At 38.1% G+C, this 20,217-nt stretch overlaps 1 protein-coding gene across 1 annotated transcript; it reads right to left on the bottom strand.

The window, feature by feature from the left end:
- Positions 1 to 5,326: 5,326 nt before the first annotated feature.
- On the bottom strand, positions 5,327 to 5,842 carry LOC131876697 (uncharacterized). Its single transcript, XM_059222154.1, has one exon. It carries the CDS (start codon positions 5,840 to 5,842, stop codon positions 5,327 to 5,329), a length of 516 nt encoding a protein of 171 aa, XP_059078137.1.
- Positions 5,843 to 20,217: the final 14,375 nt, after the last annotated feature.

A 20,217-nucleotide genomic window follows, 5' to 3' on the forward strand; every position in this document is an offset into this window, starting at 1 on the left:
TATAATTTTGGTATTGTTATTGGTATTTATGTTCCAACATTGTTTGGGGATTTGATGTGTTTTGGTGGATTTAGTATTGATGGTTATGAGTGTGACTGGTATTATAAACTTGAGCATGATTTTGACCATGGGGTTGACCATTATTGTAATTGATATTATGAGCTTGATTATGTCCTTGACCACCCATATTAAGGTTATTGGCATATTTTTTACCTTGGTCTTGTTGGCTATGTGCTTGTGTGGTTTGAATGGGGATGAGCGGTTTTTGAAAAAGGGACAAGGGTGACTCAGGTACATGGGGATGGCTCCAAATACTTGTGCACTATGACTAGCATCACTCCTGTGTTCTTTTACTTGTGACACATCAAAATCAACTGGTAATTTGGCACCTTGTTGGGAAAGCATTAGGAAATAATGATGCCTATCCCAATTTAATACTGCATTGAGCATCTGGCTGAAATGATGATCATTCATATGGTCTTGGATTTCCTCTTGGGAGGGTTGTTCATCATCATCATCATCATTATTATATGTGGGCACATGATTCCTATAGGGTACTTGATTGAAAATATCATCCTAGTGTGAGTCCATTTGTTTCTTTGTTTTTTTTTTGCCGGTAATAGTTTGTTTTTTATTGCTTCATAATAATAAAAAGATTACATAAAATATATATCTGGGCTTTCCAGTCTGCAAAACAGTCCATCTTTGGATATTGCCCTTACAATCATCATCACTGAAAGACCCTCTACCCCTGAACAAACTAAGGAACATCCTTAAAAACTAGGCCCATAACACTGAGTAAAACTTAATTAACTCCTTATAGCTGGGGAAGCCACAAAACCCCGCCGCTGGCAGTAAAACCTACCCATTAAAAATGTCATCTTGCAAAAAAGACCTATTCCAGCTTATAACCACAATATTAACTGAAAACTGTAAAACTATTATAATAATAAGAGGCCGCTTATCATCATTTAATCTATAGACTATAAAAAACTTCTACACTATCTAAACAAATCCAGCACCTTCAGCAAAACTTGCAACAATCACTCTCCTTCTCCTGGTCTTAGTTTGCCTGCCTCTGGGAATTTCCTTCAGCCATGCTCATGTCAAATCATTATCTTCTCTCTCATGGTGCAAAATAATCCCTTTGACACTCTCCCAGGCTTGCTCTCTTTCCAGCTCATAAGCCTCCTTGTCCACCTTCCCAACCCACCTGACAAAGGAAACAATGCCAAATTCATTAGCATCCCTTACATCCTCAAAGCCTTCTGAATAATCCAAACCTACTCTAGGCACAACCCACTCCAAAATGGATTCCAAGCCATCTAACATTTCTTCTTAAAAAACAAAGGTGACAACCCATTTAACCGTCGCTATGTCTTCACCAATCTCCAGTCCCCAGGCGATGATCATGGATATTATATCCAAATTAACTTTCCACTGCATTGGGCTCTCCATAAAATAAGGCCCCAAGACCCCTAATGTCGTGTTGATAGCCTCATCTTCCTTGAAACGCAACAATCCCTGCATTCTTTCTTTACTTACAAGTCCCTTCAACCCCTTCTATTGTTTCCTTGTGCTCACTGTAAAATTTGCTTCCATGGTTTTTAAAACAAACAACACACTACCAATTCTCTACTCACAAACCAATTTTAACACATAAAGGACACCACTGAACTCTTTATAACGTGAGCCACTCAACATTCATCACCTTAAATGCCATCGGCAACTAAAATTATGATTCTGACATGCCACCCTGCAAAGCGTGTCATCGTACTTCCCATTGTCCTTGGGGATTTCACTTCAAAAATGCCAACCACCTTAACATTCTCACAAATCATTTTGGAGGATTTGGAATGAGGTGTCCCAAGAAAAATCTTGCATTCACCATCATTAAAAATATGGGACAAACTAAAACGCCGCCATTCCCAACTTTAGGGTCCAATCAGGAGCAAGTCGTCATTCCAACTCATTTGGGAAACATCACCACCACCTTTCACAAAAGGGTCTCACATTTAACACTACAAGATGACATCATCTGTCGATCACCACACAACCACCATCCAAATTTTAATCATTGCACAATCACATCATCCAATATAAATTCCCCTTGGAAATCTTCAATTCTTGATTCACCTTCCTGTTCAAAGGATAAAGCCCATTTAGAAAGTCTATCTGTCGTCTGGTTTCCATCTCTACGAATGTGAATTATTTTAAAATTATCAAAAAAAATTAGATCTTCAATTATCAGAGCAATTAACCCTTGTAAATTTTAGGCTCTAATTTCCCCATTCATGATGGCCTGAATTATGATTAGAGAGTCCCCTTCCAAATGAAGATTTTAGACTCCTTGACTTTTGGCCATTCTAACGACTAAAAGAGTCGCATGAGCTTATGCCTCATTATTTGTGCACCTCATTAATCTTTTTGCTCCAAACTTGATTAGGTCCCCAGATTAATCCCTAATAACAAACCCTACCCCTGCTACATTTCTACTAGCTTGTGCAGCCCCATTAAAATTTGCTTTGAACCAACCCTTGTGAGGAGGATTCAAACACACACCCGAGACCTTCTTATTTTTGCCCCTGTTACTAGAACATGAACCATGTCTGATTTTGATTCCAGGCCAAGCTCTTTGTATTCTGCTATCCATTAAGGTAAAAGGGGATGTCGGTGTTAGGGATTATGAGGCTGCCACACCAACAACCTCTTCAATAGCCCAATTGATTTTGCCCAGTAACCTTCTAACATCCTCTACTTTGTCTTGAAAAATTTTACGGTTACGCTCTTTCCAAATCTCCCATATGACTAGAGAGGGGCTAATACGCCACACACTTGAAAGAGTTGACTTGCTTGGCTATCTTGGCCAACTTTCAAAGACCTCTTTGAGGGTGGACTGAAGAGGACCTTGCCAGTTTAATTTCTCTTGAAGATCTAACCAACACCTCGCAGCCACATCACAACTCAATAATAAATGATCCACTGATTCCTCTAACTTGCTACACATCACACATTTGGAAGGGCCCATAAACCCAAGACGTTTCCTTCTCTCCCCTATCAGAATTCTACCTTTTACCACTAACCATGCAAAAGCACCATCTTTCGGAAGGCAATCTTTGCTCCAGAACAAATCCCAAAACCTAGAATGAACCTCCTCCCTGCCTTCCAAAAATTGATAACCTAGTTTAACTAAGTAATTCCCATCCCGAGCACCACACAAAATCACTATGTCCTCTAATCCAAAACATCCATGAGACGCTGCTAAGATTGATTTGAGAGACCTATTGTCAAAAAATCTTTCCACACCTATTCCTTTCCAAAGTCTCCTTCTATAACTACCATATAGTCTTTTACACGATCACCTCACATGGGCACCAAATGATCCTTAATTGTAGATAAATCTGCAATGTCTTTGATGGCTGGAAACACTGCCCAAGATTCATACCAAAAATTATCTTTTGATCCTTTACCAATCTTCCAAGATAGATGATCAGTGACCACCTCTCTGTAGCTTACTATGAAATTCTATATAGTCGACCCTTTAGGAGGGTTACAAATTGTGAAAATTCTATGATCTTCTAAGGAATCCAAATACTTAGCTTGCAAAAATTTTACCCACATTTGGTCTAGATTAGTGTAGATATTCCAAACCAACTTAGCCCCTAGAGCTATATTCATCTTGTGCCAGACTCTCAAACCTGCACCACCCTTAAACTTTGCTTGACAAACTTTATCCCATGCCAATAAAGGGATTTTATCTTGATCATTTGCTCCATTCCTAAGGAATTTTTTTTCTTTGTTGAATCACATTGATCATCTTTTTCAAAATCTTTAGACACATCATTGAAAAAATTGGAATTGCAGATACAACTGATCTTAACATTAGTATCCTTCCATCCGAAGTTAGCCATCTACTTTTCCATCCATCTATTTTGTTAAGACAACAATCAATCATATTTTTCCATAAATCAGACTTGTTTGCACCACCAAAGAAAGGGATACCTAAATATTTATTGGGAAGGATTCCCATCTTCATGCCCAAAATTCTAAAAATCTCCCTTTGTTTACACGGTTTGGTGTTGAAAAAGAAATTTTCAGATTTGAACCAATTAACCCATTGTCCTGAAGCATTTTCATAAACATCCAAAGTTCCCTTGATAACTTGAGCTTCCCTAGCTGACGCATCACCTGCCAAGAACGTGTCATCTACAAGTTGCAGGTGGGTTAGGGGATTCACACCTTCTGCAATTTGAACACCTTTCCATAACCCTTCACTCCACTTCTTAGAAATTAGTCTCCCTATAACCTCTGCCATTATGATGAAAAGAAAGGAGGAGAGAGGATCACCTTGCCGAATACCTTTCTTGGACTCAAAAAAGCCCTGAGGGCTGCTATTTACAATAACAGAAAAATGAGGGGAGTTGATACAACGATGCACCCAAGCAATCCATTCCTTACTAAAACCAAATTTCGAGAGGACTTGCATAAGAAAATTCCTATTTACCTCATCATAAGCTTTCCTTATATCCACTTTAACCATCATCTTTTCAATCCTTGCCATCCAAATAGAGTGAACAACTTCATGTGCAAGAATTATACCTTCATATATTGATCTACCAGTGGAAAATCCGCTTTGTTCACTTGATATCACCAATTCCAGAACAAGTTTTAATCTATTTGCCATTACTTTGGATATCACCTTGTATATGATGTTACATAAAGAGATCAGACAAAAATCATCAGAGGATATGTAGTCCACCTTCTTTGGAATCAAGGCAATAAAAGTGTTATTGAAATCCTTTAAAACAAAGCCCCCTTTCCTCGATTCCTCTACCACATCCAAGATATCAAGTGCAAAAATGTCCCAAATTTTTTGAATAAATAGGGAAAGGAAGCCATCCGACCCTAGGGATTTGTCTGACCCGAGCCCAAAAACTGCTCTTTTCACCTCCTCCAAGGACACCGGATCCATTAACATTTTGTTTTGTTCTTCCTTGACACATGAAGAAATCACCTCCAAATTCTGATGAATATCCCCACCAAGGTTCACTTCACCATTAAAAATATCAGAAAAATGTTTAACCACCTCCAAGTTAATCTGATTCAAATCTGAGACAGTCACCCCATCTTTGTTCTTAATTGAAAATATCTTGTTTTGATTCCTCCTTACCTTTACTGAAGTGTGGTAGAATTTTGTGTTTTTGTCTCCATCCTTCAACCATGTTTCCCTTGACTTCTGTCTCCAAAATATTTCCTCTCTAGCTAATACCTCAAAGTAGTGTTTATTTAAAAAAAAATCTTTATTAAACACATCTTCATCCATTCCCTAGCTAATGATCTGCTCATGGAGTATTTTTAACTCATCTTCAATCCCTAGCTTTTCATTGAAAATATTACTAAAAGATTCTCTATTCCACTTCTTGAATTGCTCCTTTAAAAACTGTAGCTTCTTGAAGAAAATAAAGGCTTTATTACATGGTCTTTCCGGGTTATGACGCCACCACTGCTCCACTAAGTTTCTGATGTTGTTGTCCCTTAACCACATAGCTTCAAACTTAAAAGGGTACCTCTCTAGAGCACTATCATCTTGAATTCTGAGGCATATTGGATAATAATCTGAGCCTGTTATAGGTAGAATTTCAGCAGCACAGTTCCAATGACTTTCTGACCAATCCCCCACAATAAAAAACCTATCTAACCACTCAGAGATATTCAAAAATCCACTCCTCCTATTAGTCCAGGTGAAGTCCCTCATCCTAAAGGGAATTTCAAGAAGCCCAAAATCCATTACAAATGCACTAAAGTCTCCATGACTCTGTCTATTCCAACCCACACCGCCCATCTTATCTAAAGGACATAGTAGAGCATTAAAATCTCCACCAATAATAAATAAACTTTCCCTATCATACCTCAGAATGTCTAATAACTCAGACCATAGCTTCATTTTCAAATTTGAATTGTTAGGCCCATAAATATTGATAAGGAAAAAGCTGGTGTGTAGCTGCTTCGATATGATTTTCAGCCACTACCACCATCTATTTGTCCTAATTATGTCCACCTCAACAACCAACTCCCACCAAAGAGCAGCAAGGCCTCCAGAAGTACCTTGAGCTCCCACAAGACTACATTTCCAAGATTGAAACTTCCTAGAGAAAACACCAAAATCTTCTTCCTTAATTTTTGTTTCTTGCAAAAAAATAATATCCAGTCTCACTTGATCAAGACACCTTTTGATCAAGTGAATCTTGTCAGGGGCATTGCAGCCCTTGACATTCCACGATAGGGTCCTCATTACTCTCGGGAAAAGGCATAGCCTTTTCTCGATCTCAATTTGCTTTGTCCTGCTGCATTACCCGTCATTTCCAATTTGGCCTTATTAGATTCGGCTCCCCTTTTCTTTTTTTCACCCACCTTAGCTTTGTTTGGAGGGAAAGTGTCATCTCTAGTGCTATCTTATCTTGTGTTTCTACAAGGGATATTAATCCCAGTTCATCATCTCCATCGTACGAGAAGGAAGACTCGCCCTCATAATCTAAATCTAGGAAGTCCCCTCCACTATCATTTACTCCTTCAAAAGGACTTTCCAAATTTCTTATCGGGGATATTTGAATGTCCTTAAAAAAAGGTTCCTCCAAATTTGGATCAGGGTTATCAATCTGCATTTTTGAAATGATCTAAAATCTTTCCGGGTCAAGGAGCATAGTGGCCTCCTTTTGAGTCATGATTGTAAGATCTTAGAAGGTTTCACCAATGTTGTCGAGGGTTCATCCTTTTCCTCCACATGGGGAGACACCCTATCCAAAAAACATAAACTCTGGGATTGTAGGGATTTTTTCTGCTTCCTAATCTACAATGATCTCCCTTTGAAAGTTTCCCCTACCTTCTGAACTGGTCTCCTCTAGGCTCAAAAAGGCATCCTTCGCACTCCTTCCCTAAGGAGTTATTGCATAAATAGATCTTTTAAAAAAAGGGGCCACTTCTTCATCCAGCCTCATAGAATTGCCTTTAGTTAAACAAAAGGAGTTTGATTCATTAACAAAAGACTCATCAATAACACCCTTTTGAGATTCAAAAACCTCAGTCTTTAGAACATAAACTGAGTCCTTTTCATTCCAGTGTTGTTCCCAATAGTTACCCTCTAGCATCCGAATGATTTCCTCCACCAGCTAATTCTGCATCACAAATTTGCCTTTTTCATATTTTTTATAGAAACCAAGAGGATGAATTTTGGTATTACATTTTGAACAAGATTCCATGTCTTCCTCCAGAAGTATTTTTTTCTTCCAAAACCCGAACCCTGTTTTAATCTCTAAGGTGTCAGGGAGATTGTGAATCGGTTTCTAGTTAATACACAACCTAGAGACCATATTGAAATAAGAGGAATCTACATATTCCTCTGCCATCACAAACTCACCCAGTTTGCTGCCTATTTGTTTTAGGGTTTCCAGATCCTTATATTCCTAAGGAAGTCCAAGCAGTTTTATCCAAATGAGGACAGTGTCCATTGAATCCTCATATGGGTTGAAGTTGGGTTTCTAGGTTGAAATGGTGAGTCCTTTTCCTTCCAAAAAAAATGGCTCATCCTCTATAATCCAGTCTTTGTCTTGAATTGTTGGGCTTACAACTTGATAGTATCCATTTCCAAGGGTTTTGAGATCCATCCCCTCACCCCATTTTTTATTACACTAGTCCCTAAACTTAGAGAAAGTCAGCCAAGCACCTCCCTATTTAACAAAAAGAGCTCTATCAGTTAGAAAAGTAATCGACTCCCTCCATTCTTCATTTGCAATTTCTAAAGACATGACCCTATTGTATTCTACATTAGGGTTTACCTCTAACACCTTTTCTGCATCCGAACAGAGTTTTGGTTGCCAAAACTTCTCCCGAACCTTTCAAAAATCCACTTTCAGGCTAGAGTAGAGGTCCCAATAGCCACCAAAACCACCAGATTTGTGAACCCTTGAAGAGCTGACACCACGATCCCCAAATGATTCCATCCTTTAGAAGTCACTAGAGCCTTCCATGTCCATCTATTTTGGTTGTTCTGCTTCCGAAAACCATTATTCCAGCCATTGTTGAAGCTCCTGCATGGAGGCCATCTGGACCCTGCACTGCCTCTGTAGAGGAAACCCTCATGTTTTCTGAACCCAAACCTACCGCTCTGATCTGCCATTGAAAAGGATTTTTAAGAAGGGCTCATTTTTTTTTAAAGGGAAGAATTTTAGCTAGTGATAGATTGGCATTTTTAAGGATACAAGATGGTGTGAGTCCATTTGTTGAGATTATTGAATCAACAATTTTTGTTTTTAACCTCTAGTTTTTACCATACAAAGAAGGTTTGACTGGGGGAATGATATAGAAAGAGGATAATTACAAGACTAAAATGATAACTAGGATTAGGACTAGAATGATATCTTAACTAAGACTATGACTAGGATGAAGAAAAGTCAAAAGGTTATCCATTTGAAAATTGAAATATGAAGAGATCGATCTTCCATAACCATTCCCCTCCAATCTAGACATAAATAGCTCTCATAGTAAAAAATTTGTCCATCTGAAAATTGAAATACGAAAAGATCTATCTTTCATAACTATTCCTCTCTAATGTATACATCCATCTAATACATATTTGGTACAACCACAAACCACCAGACAAAGATATTGTTCACCATAATAGACACCTAAAATAGTTATACAGTTTCTAGACCAAGAAGAAAGACATCAATCCTCTAGAAACACAACATACTATCAATATTTTCCATCTAGAATACCTTTAGGTAGTTTACACGCATCCACACAACATCTATACACACTTACACCATAGTGTTATCTCACTGTTGCTCCACAAGTCAATATTGTTGGCCTCAGGATTCACAACATGTGCTTACTCCCGCCTCTCGTGGATCCTTTTCTCTGGCCACTCTCATGTTCATTGATGGCTTGAGATTTTGGTGTAACAGTAGTGGTGTCTGATCTGAAACTGGTATCAAAGCGCTGGATTACAGGTTTGAATCCTGCGGGTCATGTTGAGGGGTGGATTGTTGGTAGTGATATGCCCCCTAGTCAGCGAGGCATTCAACGCCGACCTCAGGATTCGTGACATGTTCATCCCCCCACTTCATGTGGATCCTTATCTCTGGTCGCTCTCTTGTTTGTTGACAGCTCTGGCTTTTGGCGTAATGGCAGCGGTGTCTGGTCTGAAACTTGTTGGCATTGTAGTTGTCATTGATGTCAACATGTGTGTATGGAGGGCTAAGTTGATGGAGATGCAGAGAGACATATAGGATGCCCATTGGATGAAGATGCAATAGGCATGCAAAATTGATTGATGTCAACAGTCAGAGGACAAATTTGTAGAGATGATATGCACCACATAGAGCAACACAGAAAGAAGTTGCAGGGTGTAGATGGGATGCACATAAGATTACTTGCAGAAGAATGAATGAAGTGATGATATGCAAATATGTTGAATTCATATCATTGAGGGTTGGAACAATGTTCTATAGTGGTTTCTCATTGTGTTGGGTCCATTTGGTTTCATCTTTGTGAGTTGTAGATTGGAAATATTAAAAAACTCTTGTTTTTGTTGTTTTCAGAAAGACTTTGTTTCTGTAGTGGCAACATTGTTTGGATTTTGGTGTAACCTCTTCTTTCGGCATGACTGCTAACAGCCTCCATAGACATCAAGCTTTATACCAATATTCTTCCCTTTCGGTGTGATATGCCTTTAGTCTTGGTGACATCCTTCTTTTCGGTGTAAGGAGCCTTTTCGATGAAACTTTTTCCCCTCTTTGCAATCTTGTTTGCTACACCAAAACCATTCTTTCTTGTTGGTGGGTCCCTCCCTCTTTAGGCTAAAGTGTGCATGTGGCGGTCGTGGGATGGTTGTGTTTGTAATGTGTGGGCCACACGGTGAAAAAGTCTCTTATCGACCGATTGCGTCCGACTGGAAATGTTGAAGTCTTTTTTTGTGTTTTTTCTCTGTTATGATTTCTGGCCAATCTTCGACCTCCTATGGTCGGGCCCACCTTTCCTAGGTGTTTGTTAGGTGCACATGTCGACAACTAGCTAGTTTGCATTGGTTGTGCGGGCCCCTTCTCCTTCGTGCTCCGTGGTGCTATTCTGATGGATTATATCCCTTTTGTGGGACCACTATCGAGTCTACTTCGTCCCTTATGTCCAGAGCTTTCCATGTGGTGACTGCTGATTGGTCAACCCAGTTTTTGAATTTTGGCTAACCTTTAATCTGTGATAGCGGACCCCACCATGCATCTCTTTGTATTATCTCGTGATCATCCTCTAATGGAAGTTTCAGTTGAGATCCACTTGGAGGTTGGTTAATACTATGGCAATAAGTGTTTTAATGTGACACCAACGTTGTCACATTGACAAACGTTCTCTGTCAGACCCACCTCATTTGTGTTCAAGTAGTTGTCCAGGTGGAAATTGTTCCTTGGTCCATTCATGTAGAGTTGTTTATTCATGTGGGCCCTGCCAAGGCTCTCATGTTTTTTAGTCTATTAGCACGCTATCGCTCCTCACAGGAAGTTGCAGTCACATGCTTTATGTCATCTCTGCCTTTCCTATTTCCTCTGATAGCCCAATCTGTTGGCTACTGCAAATCAACACAAGGAGAAATTCAAGAAAATCTTAGAGGAACTTGATGAACATGTACAGGACTGTCATATGTGATGAAAATGGAAATGTTGTCCAAAATTGTCTTACCAAAACTGTCAAAACTGTGTGCTCCCCCTGAGCAGATGATCTCTTCTCTCATATATTTTCTTATCCTTATTTCTTTTTCTCATCCTCTACTACTCCTCCTTTGGCATCAATGACAAAGGTTGTCATTCAATGTCAATTGAGTGTAGTTCCTGTCTAGATCCTTGTAACCGGTTGGTTACGATCTGATATAAATCTGCTAAGGCAACATTCAGACTGTTGTAGAATCTCTCACTGTCTTTTAGTGTTGTTTCAGTCCTCTGGATTGTACCAGTGAGAAAGTGCATTTGCTCTTCCGGTGTCTTAAGTCCTGTAACAAGAGCCTCAGAAATCTCTTTTCTCAAAGAGATGAGGATATCCAGTTTAGGACCTAGTCTACACTTCAGTTCCTTTCCCTTAAATTTTAACCTTTCCTTATCTTTTTCAAGTTTTTCTATTTTCTCTTCAAATCCTGCAATTTCTTGTTCTACTACCGATATTGAATCTGATGAACCTATTAAGTTTTCAACAATATGATTGATTTCCTTTTGAGCTATGCTAATCTCTTTATCTATATCTTCTGTCAAAATTTTTGTTTTGCATGTACCTTTGTACAATTTCTTGAAGTCCAAAATTGTCTTGCCTAGTATCGATAATAATGTATCCATATGTTCCTTATTCTTCTTGATTGTCTCCTCAAAGAAATTTTGCTTCTCTTTATTCATTTGCTCTCTGAAAGTCTCCTCATTGATTTGATCAATTGTTAGAAGATTATCGGTTATGTGTTTAGACAATGTGTCTAATTGGCCTAAAGAATCTTTATTCTCTATGTTACACTTGGGTGCAATCATCTTCAAAATTGGTATGGTGTCATGAATAGCCTTATATGCTAGTGCATTATAATCTGTTATTTTCTTAATTAAATCTAGCAATACCTGTATCACATTAGATGGTCTAAATTCAATCATGGAGGTTCCGAATGACTGTCCAACTACCTTCACAATTTGTAATCCGTCGGTGGTAGTAATAGCATTGCTTTCCTCTTTCTCTAGAGGGTCAGTTTGTGTCTGCATTTCAACTACCAAAGGTTTAGGTTTTTCAGTTGTAGCCGGTGGCACTGTCTCTGAATGTACCTGTGAATGATCCTATTGCTCTACCTATTTCTCTGTACTCTCTATTGATGGTTTCTCTAATGGTGCCTCTGATGATTTTTTAGTGGTATTGACTGCTGGTTTTTCTATTTAAGCTGATTTGAAGCAGTACATGACATTGGCTTTATATAATCCACTTTTGTAAGTCAGTTAGACTTCCTTTTTGTATTTAAGCAGTGAGCTTTAGGTAGTTGGCCTTCCTGCATGTGCAGGCCCTTATTGTATCAGTAATATTCACTTATTGACCAGTGAGCGAATATTGTGGGTCACAAATCCCACCGAGGTTATTCCCACACCGATTTTCCTCTTTAAAATTATTGTGTTATGGTGTGCTTTCTATGTTGTGTTTACTAATCTTATTTACTGCATTATTTCTGGTTTACTGGTACACTGTTTTGGAATGAAATTCATTTAATAAGTTCAGAAAGTCCATTAACCAGTTAGATATTGATTCACCCCCCCTCTCAGTATCTTTGGGAATCCTAACACAATCCTCCAATATGTTGGTGTGTTGTATGGTTCATGTGGTCCCCACTTTCTCTTGCATCAGTTAAAATTTTGTTGGGAACATTTGTTTGGGCCATGTTGGCAATGACGTATTCATGTGGGACCACGCGGTGGTGGACTGACAAAAAAGTCTTTTCGACATAACCTCATAGTTCGGCAAGAATATTTTTGCCCTTTGCAAACCTTTGGAAGCTATAGAGATAAGAAGTTTATTTCGCTATGATGGAAGCCAAGTTTGGGCGAAATACCCCCAACTACAGAAAACAACCAAATAACATGGTTTTATCCTTTCTGGTGCATGGCGATTGTTGAATGGTCCACATGGAAGGTTGATCGAATAACACATAAAAGGAATGCAGTGGACATGGAACACATAGGACAAGCCAAATGTCCACTTGGATGAAAAATATGATTTCATCTGCAAAGAAGGGTTTCATGAATGCACTATACTTGGAGTTATTCACTGTCCCTCAGATGAGATCATAGAAAGATAGTTGCATTTAATGGAGAATAAGGTGTAGACTATTGTGTGGCTCAAGAATGTATATGGAGATCCATAGTTAGTAAGTTCATACAACAATAAGGATATCAAAGAGGTGCAATTGGCATGACAGGGTAGGTGAAGATTACTAAGTTTAGTAATAGATCTCAATTGTCGATCCAATCAATGCTGGAGGATGGTGAATCAGTTACAAATGGTTGCAGGGCTCGAGGTAATTGAAAGAGGTAGAATCAAATCTATTAGATAGATTGAGTCTGCTAAATATAGAAAATTGAGTACAGAGAATCAAAGCTACCTACAGATGAGAATTCTTAGGAGCTTGACGAGAATTATTTTTAAATTCTATTTTGAAGGAATAATCTTGTGCATACTATGATTGATGAGATTTTCCAGGGGGTAGGTGTGATTGATGGGTAGGCAAAGAGGAAAATCATTTTTGGGAATGCAGTTTTCTGGAAGGAAAGTCCAACTGGAATAGTCTGTCATGATTTGGAGGGAAAATCCTTGAAGAATGTGATGACCGAATATAGATGATTGAGGAGATTGGACAGATGTAGGCATGGTAGCTGAGTTGGTAGAGGTAGATGAGTGTGTGGCAATCAAAAAGGGTGTTGCACATTGAGAAGTTAGTGTACAGACCAGAGAGGGTGTACTCAGAAAGTTACAGCTAGTGAAGAGGTGAAGAAGCTTTGCAAAAATCGTATATAGTGAACATAGGGAGAGAGAGCGAGAAGTAAAGAGAGCACAAACCTGGAAGTGAAAAGCCAAGACATATAACACAGTGGATTATATACATTGCGAGAGGAAGAGAAAGAGGACTGAACCAAGCAGAGATTAGAAAGTTAAATGCAGACATAAGAAGAAGGTTGAGAGCAAAGAACAAAGAATAAGAGTAGACAAAGATTAGAGAGTAGAGAGTTGAGATTGAGGCCTAAGATCAGAGAGCTGAAAAATTCAAGTCAATCTCAAACACAAAGCAAAATAGTAAGGTGTTACAAAACCTCATTTTTAACAAGGTGCATAAATTGTATTTATTTATATGTTCATTGTATTAATTTGAGTGGGTGCTCAAATCAGGGGTTGGTGCTCCTTTGGGCTGGTGCCCATAAATTTTAGGGGTTGGTGCTCCTTGGGTTGATGCCCTAAAATTTGTAATCAGTGATTTATTTGTGAGGCTGGTTTGGAGCAGTAGACTCCAACAGTATTTCTCATCAAGGTTTTTCCCCACCACGGATTTTCCTTATATATTTGGTGTTATGGGTTTGCCTTTTGTGTGTGTGTGATTAAATGTGTTTAATATCTCTACTCATGGTTTTGTGATTACTTTTATTAAAGTCTAGATCATTTAAAAGTTAAAGTTTTGAATACCACTTATTCACCCCCACTCTCAGTGGTCCATTGTGTTCCTTCAATTGGTATTAGAGCCCTAGGTTCAGAGTTAGATAAGATTCCTCTAGCTTGGGTAGATTATAGTGTGTGAACATAATGGTGATGTATGAGTCATCCTCTGCTATTGTACCAAAGTTTGATGGCACAAACTATGTCATCTGGAGTTCAAGAATGTAAGTCTATTTGTCTGCCTTAGGTTATGATGTTTGGGTGTCTATCTAAAATGGTTATGCAGTCCCTGCTACTCTTCCTAGTGATCTTGATGCTAGGAGGAAACATGAATGCAATGTTGAAGCTAAGAAAGTTATTCTTATTGGATTGTCTGACTTAGTATCCTAAAAAATTAAGAAATGCAAATCTACAAAGAGTGTATGGGATAAATTGAAAAGAATATATGGTGAAGAGCCTACCATTGTTGGATCAGACTGTGAGAGGAAGAAGATTAATGGAGTAGATAAATGTAAAGATGATCAAAGTAGATATATTGATTATTTCAATGAAGATGAAAAGGAAACTCATCTATTCATGGAACATGAGACCCAAAGTGAGAAGGAAACATTAAACAAGAATAGTGAAACTCATTCCATCAAGCAGGACTTATTTGGCAGTGATGAAGAAGTCGAAGTTGAAGTGGATCTTGAAGGTGAGTTGGTAAGTGCTCTTGAAGAATTGAAAAATGTTAGGAAAGAATTTAAGAATTACAAAAAATCAATCCAAGAAGAATGTGATCAGCTGAGAAAATGTCTTGAAGAGTCCAATAAGAATATCAAAACATTGACAACTCAACTAGAAGAAGCCAAAAGGATATCTGATGGAATATGATGCCCTCCTAAATGGCACAAGGTTTAGTCTATGATCAAGTAACACAAAAACACACAAACATTAGTGTTAGTCAATCTAAAACTAAACATATGAAGACATACCAAAAGAGACACAAAGAGACATGCTAATACATCTAATAAGTAGAACAAAGATCATGAGACATCTCCAACTGCCTCTTAGCATGGCCTTAGCTTCTTCTCCCTTGTTCCTCTCCTCTCCAAGTTCCAAAATAGTGTAGCTCTCAGTAGCTTTTTGCACTATGGATGCTTATGGAGGATTGAGATTTGTAGTATAGCTCTAAATGATGAAATAAAAAGCTAATACTAATGCTAAAATGATGTATTTTAACCAAAATGATAAGATGTTAGATTTCTTATGCTAAAAATGCTCTCTAAAATGTCTATAGTCTAAATGCATACAAGTTTTTTTTAGGATCTGGATTATGAAGGAATGGGCTCTATTTATAGGAAAAATGGAGCAATGGATGGCCAGGATTGAAGGGTTTAATCAAGGGTCAAGCTTGAAAGTTGGGGATCCATGTGCACAATTTGCACCAATAAAATGGTGACAAGTGTCAACATAGGGTTGGGTTGAAAGAAAAGGTTGGAGGCATTAAAGGCCTGAGAAGACCTCATGGTTATCTAAAGGCTAAGGGTCAAGTCTAAATTAGGATTACCCACTGGATTAAGAGTTAATCCAAGGATAAACCTTTGTGCAAATGATTAAGAGATAATCATGGTCAAAGCATTAATGGCCTGATGAGACCTTTGGGTTGGGTAGAGGTTGAGTCAAAACAAATGTTTTAACCATGTGGAAGGGTTTGGGTTAACCATTAATGGTTTTTTGGAGACTTTGGGGATTAAGTGGTTGAAAGTTGGAAGCCTTCAATGGTTATCAAAGACTTTGAGGATTTAGTGGTTGAAGGTTGAAAACCTTTAATGGTTATCAAAGACTTATAGGCTTTGAGAAGTGACTTCCCTTTGCTTAGGAATGTGACAATAATTAGGGGATGGATTAGGCTAATTAGGAAGGGGTTAGAAAAATCTAGAAGGGGATTAGATTTTGCAAGTGGATTTGGTGGGTGAGGGAAAATAGGATTTTATTAAAATAAAAATTCATTTATTTCAATAAATGTGTGCAAGTTGCATTTGTAGGAAAATGCAAGTGGGGTGGGGATAATGATTTAAATAAATGTTTTATTTAATTTATTTAAAAGAGGAAAAGGGGATTTAATTAAATAAATAGATTTTATTTATTTAATTGAATGGAATTTGATTTAATGAATTAATTAAAATAAATTGAATAATTTATTTAATTAATAGAAGAATGTTTGGGGATGAATTAATTAAATATTAATTTAATTAACTGATGGCTAGTAGATTTTTAATCAAATAAATACGAAATATTCATTTAATTAAGCTGGACAGATTTGTGTGACTACAGAATAAAATCAGATTTTGATGACAAGAAGAGAACGTGTGAGGAGTTAGAGTTGGAAGTGGAGACAAAAGGAAAGGAGTGTTATAACTTAAAGGATGAAATAGAAAAGCTCACAATAGAGCTTGAGAAGTGTCAAGATGAACTCCAAGGTGAGAATTAAATATGGAGGCAGCTCTAAGTCCTTGGATAACATGTTAAACAAGAAAAATCACTCCAATGATACTTCAATCATTGGATTTGAAAAGGGTCAATGTTCCATCAACAAGGATCCATCTAAGAAGGAAATATACTTTGCCTCTTCAAGTGAGAATGGTAATAAACAAACCTTCACGGTCAGAAATTCCCCAAGGAAGAAGATAGATCTGATCACTACTGTTGAAACCTTGAAGACATAGGTTGTTGCTGCAAGGAAAAATGATGTTGATTCAAAAGGAAAAGGAAAGTTGAATGAAGATGGCACAAGAAGAAACTATAGGAGACCTCATGCTAGAAGAAGACCAGAATATATTGTTGATCACAAGACTAATCAATTTTGGAGATAGAAGGAATCAGACGAAAGGATTGCTACAAACTCTTAGCCCAAGGCTAGCAACAGAAGAAGAAGAAATGGAGCAAACATGCCTGCAAGGTCTCCACACTTGTGGTAAAATATATTTGTAAGCTACAAGACTTTCTTCTCTGGTTATTGTTATTCTTGTAAAGGCTATATGGTCATAGAGATAATGAATGTAGAAAGAGGTCTAGAAAGAGTCAAGTTACTTCTTTTGAGAAAATAAATGTAGTATGTAATAGATGCAATGCATATGGACATAGTATGTCAAGTTGTAAACACATGCATAGATCTGCTCCCATTTAAGATAGGAAGAGTCCATTTTCTACTCCAAGAAATGTAAATGTTGTATGTCATAACTATAACAAAGTTGGTCACAAGAGCAATGAATGTAGAAGAAATTTATTTTAGTCATATGGCAGCCCCTACACATATACTTTCAACAAAAATGTAAAATACAACAATTATAGGCAGCATGAGAGATTGGGTAGAAATGATGTAATACAGAGACATGCATGGAACAAAATAAAAAATGCTCATGTTATGCTAAGAAACCATTTTGCTTCATCTGTTGGTAATAGGAATGTAGATTGTGGGAGAAATCAGATGAGGCCATCTAGATACTACAAGAAGGTTAGTGCCCCAAATGTGTAGAACCAAGGGTCTGTGAAGGTTTGGAAAAGAAAGTGCAGTCAAGGAGGTAAGAATGGCAAGATAGTATTCATGAGCCAACATGATGCATTCCATGCATAGGTGATATCTCCTCAAGCTTAAGGAAATGCAGAACCTTAGGGGGAGCTACATATTGATCACATCCTTTACCCCCAAATTTCTGAAAAAGGACAAATGTAAGGACAGGATGTTGCAGAAGAGAGGAAATTATGATAGGGAAGCTGATAAGAATGATGATTGTTTGTATATATTTTAGTCAATGATTGAATTAGTTAAGTTTTTGTGTATCTGTTTTGGTTTCTTGTAGTGGACATATTTATCCCCTGGTGACATTTCAAGCTCATATATTGTTGGCATGAAGATCTTTGTGAAACGACACTTGGTTATAATTGCACCCTTACATGTGAGGATAAGGAGAAATAATAGATACTTCAAGAGGATTTATTGTTGCATTAGACATGATGGATAAGGAGACAGAGGATCAACATAATAATAACAGGTATTGGAGATGCTCAAACACAAGGGAAGAAGTTGAGATGGCATATTTTATAGTTGAAGATAATGAAATAGAGGCAAAGTGAATATATGTGTAAGTAATTGGTTCACTAACAGTACTGATGAGAAAGTTTAAGTGGTATGTGTATGAACTTGTAAGGTTTTGGAGCTCTGTGGTACATCGGGAGATAAGATACATAACATACATATCACTTTCTTGCATCTATGTACATCTGCAAATCATCTAGCATGGCAGTTGCAGTTCTCAGGGGGAGACAAGATATTTCTATAAGCAGTATTTGTATTGCTTTTATATTGTAATAATGGTTCATCTATAGATTGGTATCAAAATGTTGAGCAGAAGTATTTCCAGCAGACACAAGAATGTGAGTATCTTCAGCAGAGGTATGAATGCAATGGATTTTCAACAGAGCAAATAATATTAGTTTTCCAGCCCAGTGAAGAAGGTCAAAGGGGGAGAAGATGAATATATTAACAGTTGGTTGTCCCTCCCTTTTCCATTGTTGTCAAAGGGGGAGCGAGAGGTCTATGTGTTGACATCAATGCCAAAGGGGGAGATTGTTGGAATTGTAGTTTTCATTGGTGTCAACATGTGTGTATGCAGGGCTAAGTTGATGAAGATGCATAGAGACATATAGGACACCCACTGGATGAAGATTCACCAGGCATGCATAATTGATTAATGTCAACAGTCAAAGGATAAATTTGCAGAGATGATATGTGCCACAAAGAGCAACACATAAAGCAGTTGTGGGGTGTAGATGGGATGCACATAAGATTACTTGCATAAGAATGAATGAAGTGATGATATGAAAATATATTGAATTCATATCATTGAGGGTTGGAATAATGTTCTATAGTGGTTTGTCAATGTGTTGGGTCTAGCGATTTTTATCTTTGTGAGTTGCAGATTGGAAATGTTGAAAAACTCTTGTTTTTGCAATTTTCGGCAAGACTCTTTTCCTGTTGTGGAGACGTTGTTTGGATTTCGGTGTAACCTCTTGTTTTGACATGACTGTTATCGGCCTTCACAAACATCAAGCTTTATACTGATATGCTTCCCTTTCGGTATGATATGCCTTTTGTCTTGGCAACATCCTTCTTTTTAGTGTAAGGAGCCTTTTCGGTGAAACCTTTTCCCCTCTCTGTGATCTTGTTTGCTACACTAAAACCATTATTTATTGTTGGTGGGGCCCTCCCTCTTCAGGCTCAAGTGTGCTCATGGCATCCATGAGTTTCTTGTGTTTTGAATGTGTGGACCACATGGTGAAAAAGTCTCTTATCGACCGATCATGTCCGATTGGAAATGTTGAAGTCTTTTTTTTTTTTTTCTCTATTTTGATTTTTGGCCGATCTTCGACCTCTGATGGTCAGGCCCACCTTGCCTAGGTGTTCACTACATGCACATGTCGGCAGCTAGCTATTCTGTGTTGGTTGTGTGGGCTCCTTCTCCTTCGTGCTCCATGGTGCTATTCTGACGGATTATATCCCTGTGGTGGGACCACTACTGGGTCTACTTCGTCCCTTGTGTCCAAAGCTTTCCATGTGGTGGTTGTTGATTGGTCCATCCAATTTTTGACTTCTTCTTGACCTTCGATCCCCAATAGCGGGCCCAACCATGCATCTCTTTATATTATCATGTGATCATCCTCTGATTGAAGTTTCAGTTGATATGCAGTTGGCGGTTGGTGAATAATATGGCAATAAGTGTTTTAATGTGACACCAACATTGTCACATTGGAAAACATTCTCTATCAGACCCACCTCATTTTTGTGCAAGTAGTTGTCCAGGTGGCAATCGTTCCTTGGTCCATTCATGCAGAGTTGTGTTCGTGTGGGTCCTGCCAAGGCTCTCATGCTTTTTAGTCTATGATCACGCTATCGCTCCTCACAGGAAGTTGTGCTCACATGCTTTGTGTTGTTCCTACTTTTCCTATTTCCTTCCATAGCTTGATCCTCTGATATGT

Source organism: Cryptomeria japonica, chromosome 6 (genome assembly GCF_030272615.1).
Source record: "Cryptomeria japonica chromosome 6, Sugi_1.0, whole genome shotgun sequence".
NCBI lineage: Eukaryota > Viridiplantae > Streptophyta > Pinopsida > Cupressales > Cupressaceae > Cryptomeria > Cryptomeria japonica.